Source organism: Mauremys mutica, chromosome 1, assembly GCF_020497125.1.
Source record: "Mauremys mutica isolate MM-2020 ecotype Southern chromosome 1, ASM2049712v1, whole genome shotgun sequence".
Lineage (NCBI taxonomy): Eukaryota > Metazoa > Chordata > Testudines > Geoemydidae > Mauremys > Mauremys mutica.
Genome location: NC_059072.1, coordinates 31,493,933 through 31,512,062, shown reverse-complemented (window position 1 = coordinate 31,512,062; position 18,130 = coordinate 31,493,933). Strand labels below are relative to the sequence as shown.

Genomic DNA, 18,130 nt, shown 5'->3' with positions numbered 1-18,130 from the left:
CATCCAGGCTGCTGTCCTCCTTCCTACTGCTGCTTTGCCTGAGTTGGTTTGCAACCAGGGAAAGCACATCCCAGAGCTACCTTCCTGGCTGTAGTCTTGCAAACCTGCCTTCCACTTATTAGCAACTGCTGGATAATAACTTTTTGCTGAAGACTGAGGACTTGCTAATATGTGGAATCTACTGTAGTTAAAAACAAAAAAATCCTAAAACTCTACTGAAATAAGACATTCCACAGGACGTGCTTCTCACTTGGGAGAGGATGAGAGAATAAATACATGACAAATGCATAGTCACATTGCTTAATGCACAACTGCAGAGTGCTCAGGTACTACAGTGATGACTGCAGTATAAGAACTATATAGAATAGAATACTTACCCAAGCACCAAAACAAAGGCAGAGAAAGGAGTTAATAAAGAATGATGAAACAGGCAGCTGAGGGAACTCAAGCAGTGTGTCTTCATTTCAGTCAAAGACATCTTTGGAGAAAAATTTATAGTGGTATATATGGGAGGAACAAAACTGCAACTGTGAGAAATTCATATGGGAGTGGTGTTACAGAAATAAACTGTCAAAGAATGATATGACAAAGGCATAGAAAGAAGATAATTATTTATTCAAAAAAGCAGAGCAAGCAGAATGTCATGGGTTAAACTGCAGGCGCCCATACAAGTTTAGATGGATTAGTAGAAGATCCTCTGGCTTTCTTAGTACATGCTATTCTAGTTTTGTTACAGATATCTTGAAGGCAAGAACCCTCCAACTTTCTTTTCGCATGCTTCTACATTCTTCTGCTTCTTTCATCACAAGCTGAATGGAAAAAAAATCTTTACTCATGTCTATCCTGACTATTTTGAGTTCTCAAATGGCGAGCCACAATAGCTGTATAGCTAGACAACTGAGAAAACCTTCCATATGACAGGTTCTATCAGCTCCTGACCTTTCACTGACACCAGCCTCAATACCCCTTGCATCTCCTCTTGCAAACATCTCTGTGGCTTCTTCCTTGTTAGCCCTTATGCTTGGAATGTCTTCCAAAAATTTGTTCAAGCCTCCACACTTACCTCATTCAAATCCTTCCTAAAAATTTAACTTCTGCAATATCAACAAATAAATGAGTGCATTTACACAAAGTAGTTTATGAACCAACTAAATATGCATAACTAATACACAATAGCAATGTAAATACATCTCCATGACCAGCTTCCTTCCTCACCTCTCCCGCTTCCATAGTGTACATGTTATCCTCATCTGTCAAATCTCTCATTTGGATTGTAAGCTCCTTGGGCCAGGGACCTATTTTCTATGTGTTTTTGACATACACTTGTGAGTGTTAGGAAATCATAAGAGGCAGTTTGTATATGCGCTCCTAGTGCATGATGGTTAGACAAGCATGATACATACATAAACACTAAGCAGCTAAAAATGTCTCCGTATCCTTTATTCTCCGTGCTCATGCAAACCAAGTTATTGCAAGCCTTGGGGATAATAAAAATAGTTTGCACTGTTAGTGGCATATCTGAGTATCTTAAAGCACTTTACGACAAAGGTAAGTAGTAATAGATTTTGAAACCTTATGTTTATGACCAGTTAAAAGATATTGGGAAAAATTATTTTAAAAAATATTTGTAAATAAAACAATGAGTAGAATCTGTACAAGTTGTGAGAATTCAAACTCTGCTCAGTACTGCACTATGTGACGCATTTCTGAAGTTGAATGAAGCTTAAGATAAAATATTGCTTCAGTGTTCCTTTAGTGGTTTATGTTCTGTCAGTTTCTTTCACAATGTTTTAGAGACTCTTCTTACTCTTCCAAGCAAAATAAAATAGAGGAGTGCAAAGTATTTTAGTATTGAGACAGAGTCCAAAACTAATAAGAATGGTTGCAATAGTTGTTCCTGTAGCTTTAAAGTGGATTTTTTCTTTTATTTGAATGTTTTCATGCAATATCTTTTGTTGACATTCTGCAAATGATGCCATCAAGTAATGTGCCAATTTTTTCTTCCTGTGGAGTAAGTCTGTACATCTGTGGAAATAAAAAACATGTAAAGGTTATACAGAGAAGAAAAAAATTGTGCATGTACCCTTTTTCTTAACCCCCCCCCCAAAAAAAACCACCCAACAAAACACATTTATAAAGAAGATATTGAAGTATTTTTGAAGATTTTTTTCCTTTTTTTTTACATTAGAAATGTAAATCTTGTCTTTCAGGCTAGACTTAATGGAGATTGAGGAACTAGAAAAATTTTTACATCACAGGAGGCAAGAGAGTGAAAGGTGAGAAATGGAGAGAATGGGACTTTTAGCCCGCACTTAAGAGGACTCTGTTTTTTTTGGTTGGCATCTAATTAACTTTATTAACATAATGAGCATTATGGAAACTGGGACTGAAATCTTCACCTCGCAAAACTCCTATTGTCTTCAATGGGACCAGGATTCTGTACATGATCTCTGTCTTAAATATTTGACACCTTTGCCCTTCATTTAAGTGAGAGGGCTCCCAACACATATCTCAAAGATTTATTAAAGTTTCTCCACCAAAAGCAAGGAATACTGGACTTGACAGTCTTGATATTTCTAAAGGTAAAAAAAAAGGAGATAAAAAAAAATAGCCCAAGCCTTCTTTACATATTATAGAAAAGAAAAAAGGGCAACAGTTTTTAAAAGGTCCTTTGCTGGTTATGTTTAAATATGAAAACGGGTTTGCAACCATTACTTTAAATAGATTTAATATATTATGAAGAATTTCAGGCACGAAACATCTATTTTATTTTCTAGCACAGCTAACCAGACTCCTGTTTTGGTTTCCAGAAGTCTATAACATCAAAAAAGGAGCAAGGACTTAAAATAAAGGCTATGACATTACTGCAAAATCTTTTTATTTCTAAAGCAACTGCCAGCAGTCTGTCAACTCAATACTACTATTTTAGGGCCCTCCAATTGGATTATTCACATGCTTAAAGAAATTGTAAATCTTTGCAGTATTTGGGCCTTATTTTTAATTCCATGCATTTTCCCTAGAGAAAAACAGAAGGTGCAAACCTGCTGTTGTGAGAAACCTCAGAAGGACTCAACCTAGCATTCCTTGTGTATCCAAAACTCCCATTGAAGCCAGTGACAGTTTTGGATGCTGCTGGATCAACATCCATTGAAAAATGAAATTCCCTGAATAGAAAACAGAAGAAGCAGCAAACAAATACTCCATTTCTACTCAAAATAAAAGTTTCCAATCACTTACACAAAACCCTACAAGGTTAAAGAAAAGTAATGAGTACTCACACTACAGATGTGGGAATCTTTAGAAGCCAATTTGGATTTAATGAGCTAGTTAAGTAAAATATCCCAGCCCCAGTCATATTTCACATATTCCTAAAACAAGCCTTTACAAACCTTTTTAACTTTGGCTATGTCTGTTATTTTGTGGAGTTCTGCTAGAGAAACCTGATGGCCTTCCACTTGAGATATTATGCTTTCCAGATTTACAGTTTTTTCTTTATCTTCAATCAGAACAATGAGCACTGCAGAATCATTGTCTGAAATACCAAACTTTTTCAATGCATCTGAAATCTAAGATAAAATGAGAAATATTGAAATTGTATTGGTCATTTTCTTATTACCTGGAAGCCAGTGACAAGTATAATCTTTTCAGTCATTTTGCTAAATTTTCCAATTGTGTAAACTGGCATAGTTCCACATCTGTGGAGCAGTGCCAGTTTATAGCAGCAGAGAATATAGACCCAATTTTTATTTTGGTAAGACATAGTTTTGAAGTCCTAAATAACAAACACTTTAGACACAAAGGTAAGAAATTTTAGGGTTTTGTTTTTTTTTTGTTGTCAACAGGAGAGTATGTCCATAAATGATCAGAAAACTAAAGTAATTACCTTTGGCCACAGCCTAAAGTTACATAAATGGACAATGACCACTGTATTGAACAACTCAAGTCCTTTTCTTACCTGGGCATTTTTTTTTTTACATGCAGTTATGAATAGGATAAGCATATACAGAAGGTTAAGGAGCATGCCTTAAAAGTCTATACAAGCAGTTCTTTATTTTTTTCATATGTATGGAGATAATTTAATTGCTTCAGTGCACAGAGTGTTTAGGGCAACGTTTGTGCTCAAATATTCAGTGGTACAGAAATTTGAGACTAGACAATTGTTCTGAGGTCACTAGAGATAGTGCAAAATATATTTTTGAGGAAAATGTTTGGTCTTCCTAATTCTGTCCCAACTCTTTTTACTTACGGCAGAGGTGAGAGAATGCTTTATCTCAACCAAAGGCACAATGCCTCTATATTAATGACTGATTATGCATTCAGAATGTGAATTTACATTCTGGAGGAACACCTTAATAAGTCTAAAACTTTAAAATTGCCCTTGCTTTTGCAAGTCCACTAATTTTTGCATTCCTGGAGTTTTCTGGAACTTAGGGTATAATAGAGAAATATGTGGAAATCTTAATAAGCTGATTAGAAACACAATTTTCAAACAAAGAGGGCTTTCTTAAAAAGGAAGTGAGCTCGCACTGAGATGCACAATTGTTTATGCACACGTAGGTCTAGCCATGCTGAAGATTTGCCACATTACTTATTATTTTGGAGCATTTACTGTCAGAGAAATAAAAGTTTTTCCAATTTTGGCTCAAAAGTACTTTGTCTTATTGATTCAAAAATTAGAATATTTGTTATGCAATTATAATATTTTGGTTATCTGGACAGTTGTCATACTTGCTTGGTTGGTGGCAAAAATAAAGAATTGTATGAAATTAATTTTTGCTATGGATAAAATGGATCAATTGATCATTAATTTTATCCTTGTATATTGTTTTACACAGTGTTTTAAAAGTGTAAATTGAATGACAAAAGCCAAAATTGTATTTTTTGTTCTTTGTAATGTGGTAATTTAAAAAAATCTGAACCTATTTGGTTGACAGTTATAGCTAACAGCTAGGATGCTACATTAATAAAATATGTACTTACTTTGATAAATCAAACACCTAATATAAGACATTTTAATAATTTTTACATTAAAATAAGTCTTTAAGACCTCAAGCTGATTTCAAATACTGACAGACACTGGTTACCTTTGCCTTTTGCTGAAGACACTCATCAGTAGTTTAATGCTAACTTGAGTTCTGTCAAGTCAACATATTTCTGACAGTTTGGGCCAGGATTTGGTGGCAGTTATAGGTAACCTAGTTTTTGGAATTTAAAAAAATGATGACAGACTGTCAGGGCTACTAATACCTGAAGTCCACAAAAAGAGAAAATTGGTTAATCAGAAGTATTCCGGGATTCTCAGGGATGAACTAGAGGAGAAGTCATAGCACTGAGAGCTGATACATGTGCACTGAAATATGACGAGGGAAGTTTAACCATTATAGCTATCTAAGGCCTGGTCTACACTAAGGGCGGGGGTCGAACTAGGGTACGCAAGTTCAGCTACGCGAATAGCATAGCTGAACTCGAAGTACCCTAGTTCGAACTACTTACCCGTCCAGACGCCGCGGGATTGAAGTCCGCGGCTCCAAGGTCGACTCCGCCACCGCCGTTTGCAGTGGTGGAGTTCCGGAGTCGACCGGAGCGCGCGGGGAGTTCGAACTATCGCATCTAGATTAGACGCGATAGTTCGAACTCCAAGACGTCGAACTCACCGCGTCGACCCGCGCGGCAAGCGTAGCCAAGGCCTAGGAGAGGAGCTCAGTATCTCACAGAATGGGGCCCTTGAGACAAGTATAGTATTCATTGAATGAATATTTTCAGCTTGGCTGGGTGGATTTTGGAAAGCTCATCTGGAAACAGAGACATTTGCTCAGCAAATAATCTTACATTGTTGTTTGGGGAAAGGTTGAAAATAATTTCTGCATTAAGAGTTCTAGTCTTCATTTTACCAATCCTGTGCAGGTGAACGGCTTTGTTTGTTGCCACAAGAATCTGAAATGGATCAACAATCTGCAGAACAGAATAGGAAAAGATTAAAACTATAAAGAATTAGTTTCCCCCCCCCCTGTAAAAATCATATCATCTTAATAATGTTAAATTTCTCTCAATTACTTCTATTTTACTGTCCTAAAATCTGCCATCCTCACATTGAGCAATAGATTATTCTGTGAGTTGTCCGACTGAAGTCAATGGGACTACTCAATGAGACAGGTAGTACTCAACCTGTTAGGATGACTGACTGTGCCCCTTAGTGATCGATGAATAACATCACTGATTAAACTGACTCAAATAAAAGAATTTAAAGGAATCAAATCCAGCAATCTAATGGGTCAAGGTTGTTTAATAAAGTTCTTTTTCTCTCCAGTAACCATTGCTTTGCTATTTTTAACAAAAAGGTAATGGCAGGTTCTGAAAATAGTTATGGAGTGAAAGAAGAACAAAGGCTCCAGATGTTAGATATAAGGACATGAAGACTATTCAAACTATTTCTGGAACTAAATCTTTAAATGATTAGCATTTACTTTGACAGATGGAAGTAAATCATTCAAATAGCTACATCTTCTAGGAGGTGAAGTGAATCAAAGACAGAAGGCTGTAAACTCAAAGCCCAATCCTACAATCAGATCTGCATAGGTGGACCCTTACACTTGCATGAAGTTCAAGTGAAGTCCATGGGGCTGTGGATAGCCACAGAAGTCCAACCATGTGCAGAAGGTTGCAGGAATACAAACATATCGAGTTTCGTATACAGTTCTTAACAGAGGAGGAATTATAGCTTACAAAACTGCAATACAATAGAAACAGTTACAATGTGAAATTATTTGGTGATTTGCTTACCATTGCAGGATTTATTAATGCTCCTTCAATAGATCCTTCCATTGCTTTTTTTCTTAGAGCAACAGAATTTTTGACATCATTAAACAAAACAAGAGTCACACTACAGTCAGGAAACAGTTCCAGTTGATGTGTGAAATGCTGCATCTTGTAACGAAAGAGTGAGTTTGCCTTGAACCAGTATAAAATAGCCAAACCTAGAGTATTTATAAACATAATTAATGCACAGGATTCATAATACTTAAGATAACTCTTTCTTTCAGAATAATATTTCTTAATGAAGCTTAAGTGGCAAATACCATAAAATATGGGTCACTTCACCTTGAAATGTGTGTTTACTACTTATACTAAACCAGTGGTTTTCAACGTTTTTTCATTTGCGGAACCCTACAAAATGTTGAATGGAGGTGTGGACCCCTTTGAAAATCTTAGACATAGTCTGCGGATCCAGGTGGGTCTGCAGACCACAGGTTGAAAACCACTGTTCTATGGACAACCTTTTGCAGACCCCTTAGATGCAGTCTGCAGACTCCCAGGGGTTCATGGACCACAGGTTGAAAACCACTGTGCTAAAAAAAATCTATTCCACTTTGTACTTAGCTGTGACACTCTGATTAAGATTCCCAGAGCTGAAGAAGAATTCTGTGTAAGCTAAAAAGCTTGTCTCACTCACCAATAAAAGAAATTACTTCACCAACCTGGCCTCTCTATCATCCTGGGATCAATACAGCTACAAAAAACATTGCATAAAATAACCACTCCTGTGTGTTAAGACAGGAATTTTCAAATATTTTCTTAGTATGGACCACATTTTAATACAAAAATTGTCTCATGGACCATCACCTCTCCTATTCAGGATTGTGCAAATCACTTCCCCAGCCATTCACAATCAGATGACATCTCAGTAGTTGATATGGAAAAAGATAGTATTAAGAAAGTTCGGAGATGAACGTTTTGCAGATGGAAACAAGAAGGAAGCCCAGGCAGCAGTACATGACCAGTCATTTGTCCACTGGAAGGTCCCAGTCCTCTAAGATCTTAACAAGGCGCCATAGGCGGCAGGTTTGTATAATTTTTGGTGGGGCCCAAAATGGTGGTGCCCCTCTAAGTGCTCCCGCCCTTTAAGCCGATATAAAATGAAGCTACAACGCGTCAGTGCCACAAGATTACAAGGGTCAATTAAAAATGGAAAGTCAGAAGCAGCACTTGCCTACTTCAATATACAGTATTATATTTTGTTGCACCTGTTGTGATGAAGTGGGAATGTTCTTAATATTTTCTCTGAATACTGTGTGGGTGCCTCAGTTTCCCCTGCAAGATGCCAACTGAAGGTGTTGGGGACAAAGAGATCAGGTGGCCTCCCTGTCCGGAAGAGATACAGAGGCCAGAGGAGGGAGTGTCAGTTTGGAGCTGGCTGGGGAAATGAGGAGAGAGCCAGAACTTGGTTCTGGGCTCCCCACCCCCCAAGATGGACCTGACAGAGGGGTTCTGTTTTCTGTACCAACAAGCTCTGTTTAAACTGTGTTCCCGTCATCTAATAAACCTTCTGTTTTACTGTCTGGCTGAGAGTCACATCTGACTGCAGAGTTGGGGTGCAGGGACCTCTGGTTGCCCCAGGACCAGCCTGGGCAGACTCGCTGTGGAAAGTGCATGATGTGGAAGGGCATGCTGAATGCTCCGAGGTCAGACCCAGGAAGGTGTAAGCTTCTTGCCCTGGAGACAGTCTGCTCAGAGAGAGGAGGCTCCCCCAGAGTCCTGACTGGCTTTGTATGGAGTTGTTCCAAAGCATCACAGCATCCCCTTCCACACCGTGCACTTCCCAGAAGTCCGCACAGGCACTGACACTCCCTCCTCCGGCCTTTGTCTCTTTTCCAGGCATTAGGAGGCCACCCGATCTCTCTGTTCTCCAACACCTTCAGTTGGCACCTTGCAGGGGAAACTGATTTGGGAGAAATGAAGTAAAAGCTGCCCAAACGGAGCTTGAGCACTCCTGAATTTTGAGGTGTTCAAATCTGGAAGGCAGGTGCTGGGGGTGGGAGAGGGCAGTGGGCTCCATGGGGGAGCATGGCAGCAACTGTCTGGAGCTGCACGGAGCCAGACACGCTGGTCTGAGTGGCACAGTAAGCGGTTTGGGGGTTGGAGAAGAGGTAGGGGGTTCCGGGGGGCAGTCAAGGGACAAGGAGCAGGGGGGGTTGGATGGGGGAGAGGTTCGAAGGGGCAGTCAGGGGACAGGCAGCAATTGGAGAGGCATGGGAGTCCAGGAGGTTTATCAGGGGACAGGTAGGGGGTGCGGTCCTGGGGGGGAAATTGGGTGGGGTCTCAGGAGGGGGCAGTTGGGGACAAGGAGAAGGGAGGCTTAGATAGGGGCTGAGGTCCCAAGGGGCAGTTAGGGGCAGGGGTCTCGGGAGGGGGTAATCGGGGGACAAGGACCAGTGGTGCTTAGATAGGGGGTGGAGGCCCTGGGGGGCAGTTGGGGCAGGGGTCTGGGGAGGGGGCAATCAGCGGCCCGGGGCTGGGATTTAAAAGGCTCTGGGCTGCCTGCAACCGGGGGGAGCCCAGAGCCTTTTAAAGCCCCGCCGCGGCCGGGAATCAGAGGGCTCTGGGCTCCCCGCCGCAGCGGGCAGACCAGAGCCCTCTGATTCCCGGCCGCGGCTGGGATTTAAAAGGCTCTGGGCTCCCGGCGGCTGCCGGCAGCCCAGAGCAGGGGAGAAACCTAGCTCCAAATTTTGCTGGAGCAGAGCCCCTGCCTGTGAATATTCCTGGGGCTAAAGCCCCAGGAGCCCATATAAGTTGGCGCCCATGCAAGGCGCTACCCTGCTCTTCTCCTAAATGGGAGTTGAAGGCACTCTGGGACCTTGTAAGAGAGGCCTTTGGTGACTATGGTCTGATTCAGTTTTACACATGCTTTCTTTCCTCCTTTCCTCTCTTCTTTAATAAAATAAGTAAATACGATCATTATGCAAAAGTTAATACACTAAAAAGATTTGTAAAATGTTCCATTTGTTATTTTTACTCTGACAAAAAGTTAAAAATTAACTTTAGAAATTGAATTTTTTCTTACCCCAAAAAACCCCAGAGCTCCAGGCCGCCGGAGGTTGAAGGCGTGTCTGAGCCGAGGTGGCTCTGCAATGCTCTGGCAGGAACAAAGAGAAAACCTTTATGTCGTACAGCTCCTGTCACAGTTCACCCCGAGCGCCTCCCATCATGGGACACGGAGGGACACTCAGTCCTGCGCAGGACCCAGCCCCCTCCAGCAGGCACCTGTCTGAGGCATCGCCCACCGCGGGGCGCTCCCCAAGGGGCTGCTCAGAGCAGGGGGAGTTTCAGCAGCCAGCCCGCGTGGGCACCGCTCCCCCCGCTCTCCGCACCCGGCTCAGCAGCTCCCTCCTCCGCGCGCTGCGGGCAATCCCTCCCTTCCCCGGAAAGCCAGGCTCGCCCCCCGCCCCGAGCTCCGGCTCGGCCCGCTCCGTCCCGCGCCATGGAGCGCTCCGAGGCCTATGGCTTCTCCGCCGCCATCAGCGGCGCCTTCCTGCTCTCGTGCCTGCTCTTCTCGGCGCTGAACCGCGAGCAGCGCGCGCCCTACATGGACGAGGCCTTCCACGTCCCGCAGGCGCAGGCCTACTGCGAGGGCCTCTTCCAGCAGGTGCGTACGGGGCTCCCCAGCGGCCCGGCCCCGCCCCGCGCTCTACCCCGCCCCGGGGTCTGGGAGGCCCGGCCCGGGCCCTCTTCTCCCAGCACCGCCACATCCGCCCCCGCTGGGGCCAGCCCCAGCTTCGTGTCACCCCTACCCAGGGCGCCGCCTGCCCCGCTAAGCGGGCCCCAGCTCCCCCCGCGGCTGGCCGGATCCCGGCAGCCCTTCCAGCAGCGGCACGGGGCGCCGTCGTGCCTTCCCCACGCAGCCTGCGGTGCGATCGGTTTGTCTGCGGGCAAACGCCGCCCAAGCGCGAGTGTTTCCAGTTCCACGAACGTCTGTGGCAACGCAGCCCCGCCCCGCCATGGTGCCGGCTGTGGGGCTGGGGGCCTAGCGCTCAGACAGGCCTGGGAGTTGGGGCTCTCACGGGTGCCCGGCTGCAAGGCCTGGACGCCCCAGCTCCAGGCAGGCTCTCCAGGTGCCCAGTATTGGCTCTCCCTCCCCAGTTACACGCAAGTGAAGGGAATGACAAGGCTCAGAGCACTCTGCTCCTGTAGTTTCTCTGTTGCCATCCTGGCATGGTATAACAGAATGCGTTATGGTACCTCCGGAGGTGCTGGGGATGCTGCAGCACCCCCTGGCTTGCAGTGGTTTCCATCATATACAGGATTTATATTACTGCTTGATGCAAGGACTCTCAGCACCCCTACTATACAAATTGTTCCAGCACCCCTGGATACCTCTTTGTTTTTTGGTGTCAGTCATTGGTCTTTTTGGATGGGAGCGGTGGAGCTGTCTTTGGCTATGTCTACACACTAAGCACCATAGACGGGGGGGGGGGTGTAGGGTGTATTCAGCTACAGGGCACAGTGGAAAGCAGGCTTCACCCACAGTATGGTGTATATAGCTATGCATATCAGTAAAAGGCTTTGGTGGCATTGGCAGGAAAAGGCTTCCGCAGCTCGCCCCTGCTGCAGCGGTTCACTGTGATGAGGAAAGACTCTGGTGGGGAGGATGCAATAGGAAAAATAGGCTTTCCCTGCTGCCTCCTCCCTGCTAGAGTCCTTCCTAGCTGCAGGGAAAGACGCTAGCAATGGGGAGCTGGAGGAGCCTTTCCATGCTCCTGAAATCTCTCACTCCAACAGCATGGAGCTGCTGGGTTCTTTCCTCGCTGCCTCCCCCCCCTGCCAGAACCTTTCCCTGCTGCGAGAGTCTTGAGAGGCTCCAGCAGCAGTGATGCATGGCTTGGGCAAGTAGAGAGCCATGCAGGATATGTACTTGGGTACTTACTAACACCGTTCAGGTGTGTCTTTGCTTGCCTAAGCTGTGTCTTACTGTCTGTGCTGCTATATATACCCGTTCTAGGGGGGCTACCTGTGTATTTATTCTATATGACACAGAAAGAAATGTGCAGTGTAGACATAACCTTTTTTCTAGAATATATGTCTCCTATCTGCTGGAGTAGATTAAACTGCTTTGGCACTCAAATGATGTGATAAGTGGAGATAAGCTTTTAACAATTCTTGCTGGTTGGTAGACTGCACAAGTTATTTCTGAGGGGGAGCAATTGTCAGGCTTAGCTGTCGACAGAAAAATGCGATATAATTATATTTCTCAGATAATAAGTGCTTGTTAATAACAATAGTTTGAGGAATGCATGCACAGTACTTATGTTTCATTTAAGGGTGACCACAAAGAAGGAAAATATTGCTTGGGCCCTTTTTTGTTGATGATATATAAAGAAGGCTTGGAATTCTTTTTAAGGATTTTTTCATGCTTGTTATTTTTACTTAAGATATATCAGCAATACCAAGAATGCCTGAGTTTGGATGCCCTGAGTTTGGATAAGCTGGGGAAATAGATGGGAATTGATCTCAGGGGTTACAGAGAGGTAGGAAAAAAATGGAGGGGAAAAAAAGAAAGTAAAAACTAAAGAGAATAAATTTACCCTAGATATCATTGACAAAGAGAAATAAAGGACAAAGGTGGAGGGAATGGGGAAAAAAAGAAAACAAAATGAAAACCATTTAATCCATCTTCTGCCAGGATTGCAGGGTTATTCCACTTAGAAAATCTATCCAGTCAATCTCCAAAGCAACTAGGCATCTACCACTTACCTATATTAACAAAAACTTAAGATTTTAAACAGTCTGAATAGATGTCTGGTTTCTACTTGCAGTCAAGTTTCACTTGCTTGGTGCACTTGATGACATAGTCCTCTGGTTTGTTGGTTGGTTTTCCTAATAGTTTTAAAGAAAACTATTAGGGTAGGGAAACCTAAATGTCTAGTTAAAAAAAAAAAGGCAGAAAAATAATCTTTTTTATGGATGGGGGTGGAGAGGGAAACATTTGTATATAGCATAAAGAAGCAAAAAAAGGGCACCGATGCAATTCCTTTTCCTTTTCATATTGTCTTTAGCTCTTCCAGACAAAAATGATTTATAAACCAAAATCCATAGAATCCTAAAAAAAATTAAAACTTTTTTTTGTGATTGAAAGTAGAGTGAGACTGTTTTTGTTTACTGATCTGACTAATATTGACTATAAAGATGACCAATAACTTAATGGAAAATTAATGAGCTGGAGTGTAAGATAGAACTGCTTATCAACCTATTATTGTTTTTAATTGTTTCTGTGATGCATCTTTGGGTTTTCCTAATCCTTTAATCCCCTGTTTTTTGTTTTGTTTTTTAAGTGGGACCCCATGATCACTACACTGCCTGGCCTATACTTGATGTCTGTTGGAGTAGTGAAACCTGCAGTTTGGCTCTTTGGATGGTCTGGAAGTGTAGTGTGCTCTACAGGAATGCTCCGATTTATTAACCTCCTTTTCAGTGTTGGGAACTTCTACTTACTGTATTTGCTTTTGTGCAAGATACATCATAAAAACAAGGTACACTCCAAATCCATTAGAATTACATGCAGTAATACATATATTTTTTTTGTTGAGACGCTAAGCTATTCCCTTACTGTATGAGGAGTTCAGATCTCTTCAGTTTTATTCAACAAATATTTATATCATTTAGATTATTTTACTGGCTCCTTCCTTTTTCTCTAAAAACAGGTTTTTTCCCCTCCCTTAGGGCTTGATCCTGTAAAGATTTACACTTGTGTTCAACTTTACATATTTGAATAGTCCTATTCAAGTTAATGGGACTACTGTATTTATAAAGTTAATATTAATAGATTTTTATGGTCTGAAAGGGACCATTATGATAATCTAGTCTGACCTGCATTACACAGGCCTTAGAACTTCACCAAGTAATTCCTTCATCAAGCCCACAACTTGGGGTTGAGCTAGACTAGTGATTCTCAGATTGAGGCTTGTGAGCCACAAGTGTCTTTTTAAATGTGTCTTCTCTGACTCTTTGCAGCACATAATATTAAAACACTGTGTGATTTAATTATTAACCAGTCTAAGTTATTAACCAATCAGGATGCTTTTAGTACACTCTACACGGATATAATGCTGCCCAATATAACATGAATTCGGATATAACGCGGTAAAGCAGTGCTCCGGGTGGGTGGGGCTGCGCACTCCGGCAGATCAAAGCAAGTTTGATATAACTCAGTTTCACCTATAATGCAGTAAGATTTTTTGACTCCTGAGGACAGCGTTATATCGGGGTAGAGATGTATGTTATTAACCAATTGCAGTTGATAAAATAATAATACTTGGTCAGTCATTTTGCTGTGAGAATAATTTTATATATATATACACACGCGCACACACACAATATTTCCCCTGTCATACTATTTAAATATGAATATATAGTACTATAGCAAATGAAACAATGAATTCACGCTACTGTGGCTCTTTTGGGTAATGTTAATCACTAATTTGGCTCCTGAACCAGGGAGGTCTGAGTATTACAGAGCTAGAACTTACTGTCTGGAAAAATATCTAATTTTGATATGAAGATTTCAAGTGACATTCCTAGGTAAATTGTGCCAGTAGTTAATTACCCTAATTAAAAACTTGCACCTTAGTTCTAATCTGAATTTGCCTAGCTTCAGCTTCCAGCCTTGAAATCAGTTTATGCCTTTGTTGGCTATATTAAGGATCCCTTTATCCTCAGAAATCATCTCTCCATGTAGATATTCTCAATCCAGGATAAAGTCATCTCTTAAAAAACACGTGCATAAATCTTTACAAGATCAGGGTCTAATTTAATAAATAATTCATTCTTTTGGAATAGCTTTGATTTTATATATGTAGATGGAAATATAAATATAAAGTAACTGGTGTATAAGTGAAAACGTTTGTTTTAGTATTTTCAACTGGACTTTTTTTTCTTCAACGTTTCTTTACTAGTTTATAAAATAATAATGAAAAGGAACTGTAGAAACCACACCACAGATTAAATAGGCTTAAATGACTCTCTATGGCCAGGTTCAGCGGAAGTTATGGTAACTGTGCTGTCAGAGAATGGTGTATTCTGGATGTCATAGGAAACTGAAGTAAGATAGTTGCAGGATAGGGGCCTTAGATAAGCCATGACAAACACTATATAAACACCTAAGATAGAATTGAAATTAATGTAATTTTCCTATTTTCTTCAGAGTTTACTTTTAAATCACCAGCAGTGCTCTAATATTCTACAGTCTCATATTTCTCTATGCTTTATTGTCTTATGTTCCATATTAGTGTAGCAGAAAGTTGACAATAAACTGAGTGCAGTGTGCATACTGGTATAATAAAAACTGATTCAACTCAGAAGAGATGCTGCTTTATGATACTGAGGATTCTAAAGAATGGTACCCTTTAAATAATTGTGATGTTTGTCCTTTAATGGAAGTAATACTACTGATAGTTTTTTTTTTTTCTCCCTCTCTCTCTAGACTGTGTCTGGTTTCCAGAGAATCTTATCTACGTTAACCCTTGCAATGTTTCCTACCCTCTATTTTTTTACATTCCTTTATTATACAGACACAGGATCAGTGTTTTTTACTCTGTTTGCATATTTAATGTGCCTTTATGGTAACCATAAAACTTCAGCCCTACTTGGGTTTTGTGGCTTTATGTTTCGTCAAACAAATATTATATGGACTATTTTCTGTGGGGGAAGTGTTGTTGCACAAAAGCTAAGTGAAGCTTGGAAGACAGAATTACAGAAGAAAAAAGAAGAAAGGATTTCAGCTATGAAGGGATCATTTTCAGAATTAATCAAAGTATTACAATTTCTTACTGAGTACATCATGTCATTTACAAACCTAGTAACTCTTATTATTTTGACCTGGCCATACATCCTCTTAGTAATTGTGTTCTTTTCTTTTGTGGTAATCAATGGTGGAATAGTTGTTGGTGACAGGAGTAGTCATGAAGCCTGTTTCCACATCCCTCAACTGTTCTACTTTTTTTCCTTTACTCTCTTTTTTTCCTTTCCTCATCTAATGACACCTAATAAAATTGGAAATTTCCTTCGATCAGTACGGAAGCACTTGATTCAATATAGCATACTCATTGCCATCTCTATATTCCTGGTCTGGAAATTTACATATGTTCATAAATACTTGATTGGAGATAACAGACATTACACATTTTATGTATGGAGAAAAGTCTTCCAAAGACATGACCTTGTGAAATACATATTTGTTCCAGCCTATATATTTGCTGGCTGGAGTTTGGCCGACTCTCTGAAATCAAAATCTATTTTCTGGAACTTAATATATTTTGTATGTGTGTTTGCTGTCACAGTTCCTCAAAAGCTACTGGAATTTCGTTACTTCATTTTGCCATTTTTAATATATAGGCTCAATATTCCAGTTCCACCTCTTTCCAGGCTTCTTCTTGAGCTGACTTTATATATTGTTGTGAATGCAATAACCTTTCATCTATTTCTGAACAAAACATTTCAGTGGCCAAATAGTGAAGAAATCCAGAGGTTTATGTGGTGATTTTGTATTCCTAAAATGGCTCAATTCTGTGCCTTTTCTGAAATGAATAAGTGACTACAGGCCCTAAAATTAAGTAAAATGTATTGCTATGTGTAACTTTTCTGTGGATGGTGTAGAGCAGGGATTGGCAACCTTTGGCACGTGGCCTGTCAAGGAAATCCGTTGGTGGACCAAGACGATTTGTTTACTGGCAGCGTCCACAGGTTCGGCCGATCGCCTCTCCCACTGGCCGAGGTTCACGGTTCCAGGCTAATGGGGGCTGCGGGAAGTGGCGTGGGCCGAGGGATGTGCTGGCTGCGTGCCAAAGGTTATTGATCCCTGGTGTAGGGACTGAAGTGAGTTGGATGTTTATATTCTTGGAAATTAATATGAGATCTGATTTACTCTTTCTACATGATAGGGTATTACACCAAATTTATAAGGCTTTAGGGTCCTGGATTTAATAAATATGGCATCAGGGAAAATTCAGAAGTGTTTCCAAACATTCTGCAGTTAATGTGAAATGAGGGAGATGTTTACAGTCATAATTCATAATAATAATGTTGTTCTATGGTAAATACTTATAAAACTGTATTTCCTCTAGTGTGGGCTCTGAAAATTTTTTTTATCTGCTATTAGACACCAAGGAAAAAAGTAACTGATACTTGGAAATGTTGGAGTACATGTTAAATTCTTGGTTGGAGACCAGCACAAATAAAACTTAAAAAAAAAATTGCAAGTTAATTGGTAAGCATTCTGATTTTAGGTCGTAGGTTTTTTCCAAAGTATTTCAGCAGTTAAATATTTATCTAACAGTTATGACCGGGTTTCATAAACAGTAAAAATCTGCAGCGGAGGTCATTTCCATCCATATCTGTTAGAGACCAGGGGTTAAATCCAGGGCAGCTAGGATTTCACCCCAGATTCTTCAGGGGTAAAATTTTCAAAGTTGCTACTTTCCAATGACTTTCAGTGAGATTTAGGCTGCTAAGTGCCTAGGTCACTCTTGAAAATGTGACCTAGGCTCCTAAGTCACTTAGGTGTTTTGAACATTTTACCCCAGATCAATACACCTGTACCCCGATATAACGTGACCCAATATAACACTAATTCGGATACAACGCAGTAAAGCAGCACTCCAAGAGGGCGGGGCTGCGCACTGAGGTGGATCAAAGCAAGTTCGATATAACGCAGTTTCACCTATAACGCAGTAAGACGTTTTGGCTCCTGAGGACAGTGTTATATTGGGGTAGAGGTGTATTTGTAAACTCATAATGCATGAACCTTTTTTTTGAGAAATAAATGTAATTGTACAACAAAAGATAAATTGCATTTGATAACATGACGTGTTCAACAGGGAGCAGTTTCTAAAACACATCATTACACTGTGGAGCTTAGTATAATGAACACTCTTTAAAATAATAGGCTTTCTATATCCTGAGGTTATGTGCTTAACAAGTTTGCACTTAAGTGGGATGTAAGTGTTCTCCCAAGTAGAATTGATTGTTTCGAAGATCTGACATATAATCTTTTAAAAAGTACCAATGGCATTATTTAATTGTACTTTTACATGTTTTTCATATATATAGAAAGGTATACTGTATCTGGAAATTTTTGTTTTTAAAAAAGCACCTTTGTGTATTTTCAGAATCAAAGAATGCTGTGTCTTTCCCCCTCAGTAAATTACTTTAATTAGACTTGCAAGTATTCTTTGGACATTTCTAATAGCTTATAAAGCAGCTTTATAAATAAAATGCCCTAGAGTGAAGTGTCTCCAAGCTACTCTTTGTTCTGGGACTGAAATGTTGCAGTCAGGTCTTGTACTCACAGCAAATTCAACCTATA

General features: G+C 41.0%; 2 protein-coding genes across 10 annotated transcripts; one reads left to right on the top strand and one right to left on the bottom strand.

Moving 5' to 3' along the window:
• Positions 1-1,419: 1,419 nt before the first annotated feature.
• TPRKB (TP53RK binding protein) lies at positions 1,420-10,700 on the bottom strand. 6 transcript variants are annotated; one of them, XM_045030687.1, is made up of 7 exons: positions 10,566-10,700; positions 9,839-9,910; positions 7,451-7,507; positions 6,781-6,974; positions 5,830-5,952; positions 3,390-3,566; positions 1,420-2,025 (listed from the first exon to the last, which is right to left on the bottom strand). In XM_045030687.1, the coding sequence occupies exons 4-7, from the start codon at positions 6,922-6,924 to the stop codon at positions 1,939-1,941; spliced, it is 531 nt and encodes a 176-aa protein (XP_044886622.1). In that variant the 5' UTR covers positions 6,925-6,974; positions 7,451-7,507; positions 9,839-9,910; positions 10,566-10,700; the 3' UTR covers positions 1,420-1,938. The 6 variants fall into 6 exon arrangements, 5 of the variants coding, with proteins under 5 accessions (XP_044886622.1, XP_044886593.1, XP_044886634.1 ...); XM_045030658.1 differs by lacking the exon at positions 7,451-7,507; XM_045030699.1 differs by lacking the exons at positions 7,451-7,507; positions 10,566-10,700 and adding an exon at positions 10,319-10,459.
• On the top strand, positions 10,256-17,405 carry LOC123377570 (dol-P-Glc:Glc(2)Man(9)GlcNAc(2)-PP-Dol alpha-1,2-glucosyltransferase-like). Of its 4 annotated transcripts, none has more exons than XM_045030619.1 (3): positions 10,256-10,420; positions 13,104-13,301; positions 15,251-17,405. In XM_045030619.1, the coding sequence occupies exons 1-3, from the start codon at positions 10,256-10,258 to the stop codon at positions 16,304-16,306; spliced, it is 1,419 nt and encodes a 472-aa protein (XP_044886554.1). In that variant the 3' UTR covers positions 16,307-17,405. The 4 variants fall into 4 exon arrangements, with proteins under 4 accessions (XP_044886554.1, XP_044886571.1, XP_044886561.1 ...); XM_045030636.1 differs by lacking the exon at positions 10,256-10,420 and adding an exon at positions 10,775-10,886; XM_045030626.1 differs by lacking the exon at positions 10,256-10,420 and adding an exon at positions 11,625-11,711.
• Positions 17,406-18,130: the final 725 nt, after the last annotated feature.

Coding starts and splice junctions, on each gene's coding strand:
- TPRKB (XM_045030687.1), bottom strand. CDS start 6,924: ATGCAGCATTTCACACATCAACTGGAACTGTTTCCTGACTGTAGTGTG. Junction 5,953..6,780: donor CATTAATAAATCCTGCAATG/GTAAGCAAATCA, acceptor TCTGTTCTGCAG/ATTGTTGATCCATTTCAGAT. Junction 2,026..3,389: donor ACATAGCCAAAGTTAAAAAG/GTTTGTAAAGGC, acceptor TTATTTCCACAG/ATGTACAGACTTACTCCACA.
- LOC123377570 (XM_045030619.1), top strand. CDS start 10,256: ATGGAGCGCTCCGAGGCCTATGGCTTCTCCGCCGCCATCAGCGGCGCC. Junction 10,421..13,103: donor GCGAGGGCCTCTTCCAGCAG/GTGCGTACGGGG, acceptor TTGTTTTTTAAG/TGGGACCCCATGATCACTAC. Junction 13,302..15,250: donor AGATACATCATAAAAACAAG/GTACACTCCAAA, acceptor CTCTCTCTCTAG/ACTGTGTCTGGTTTCCAGAG.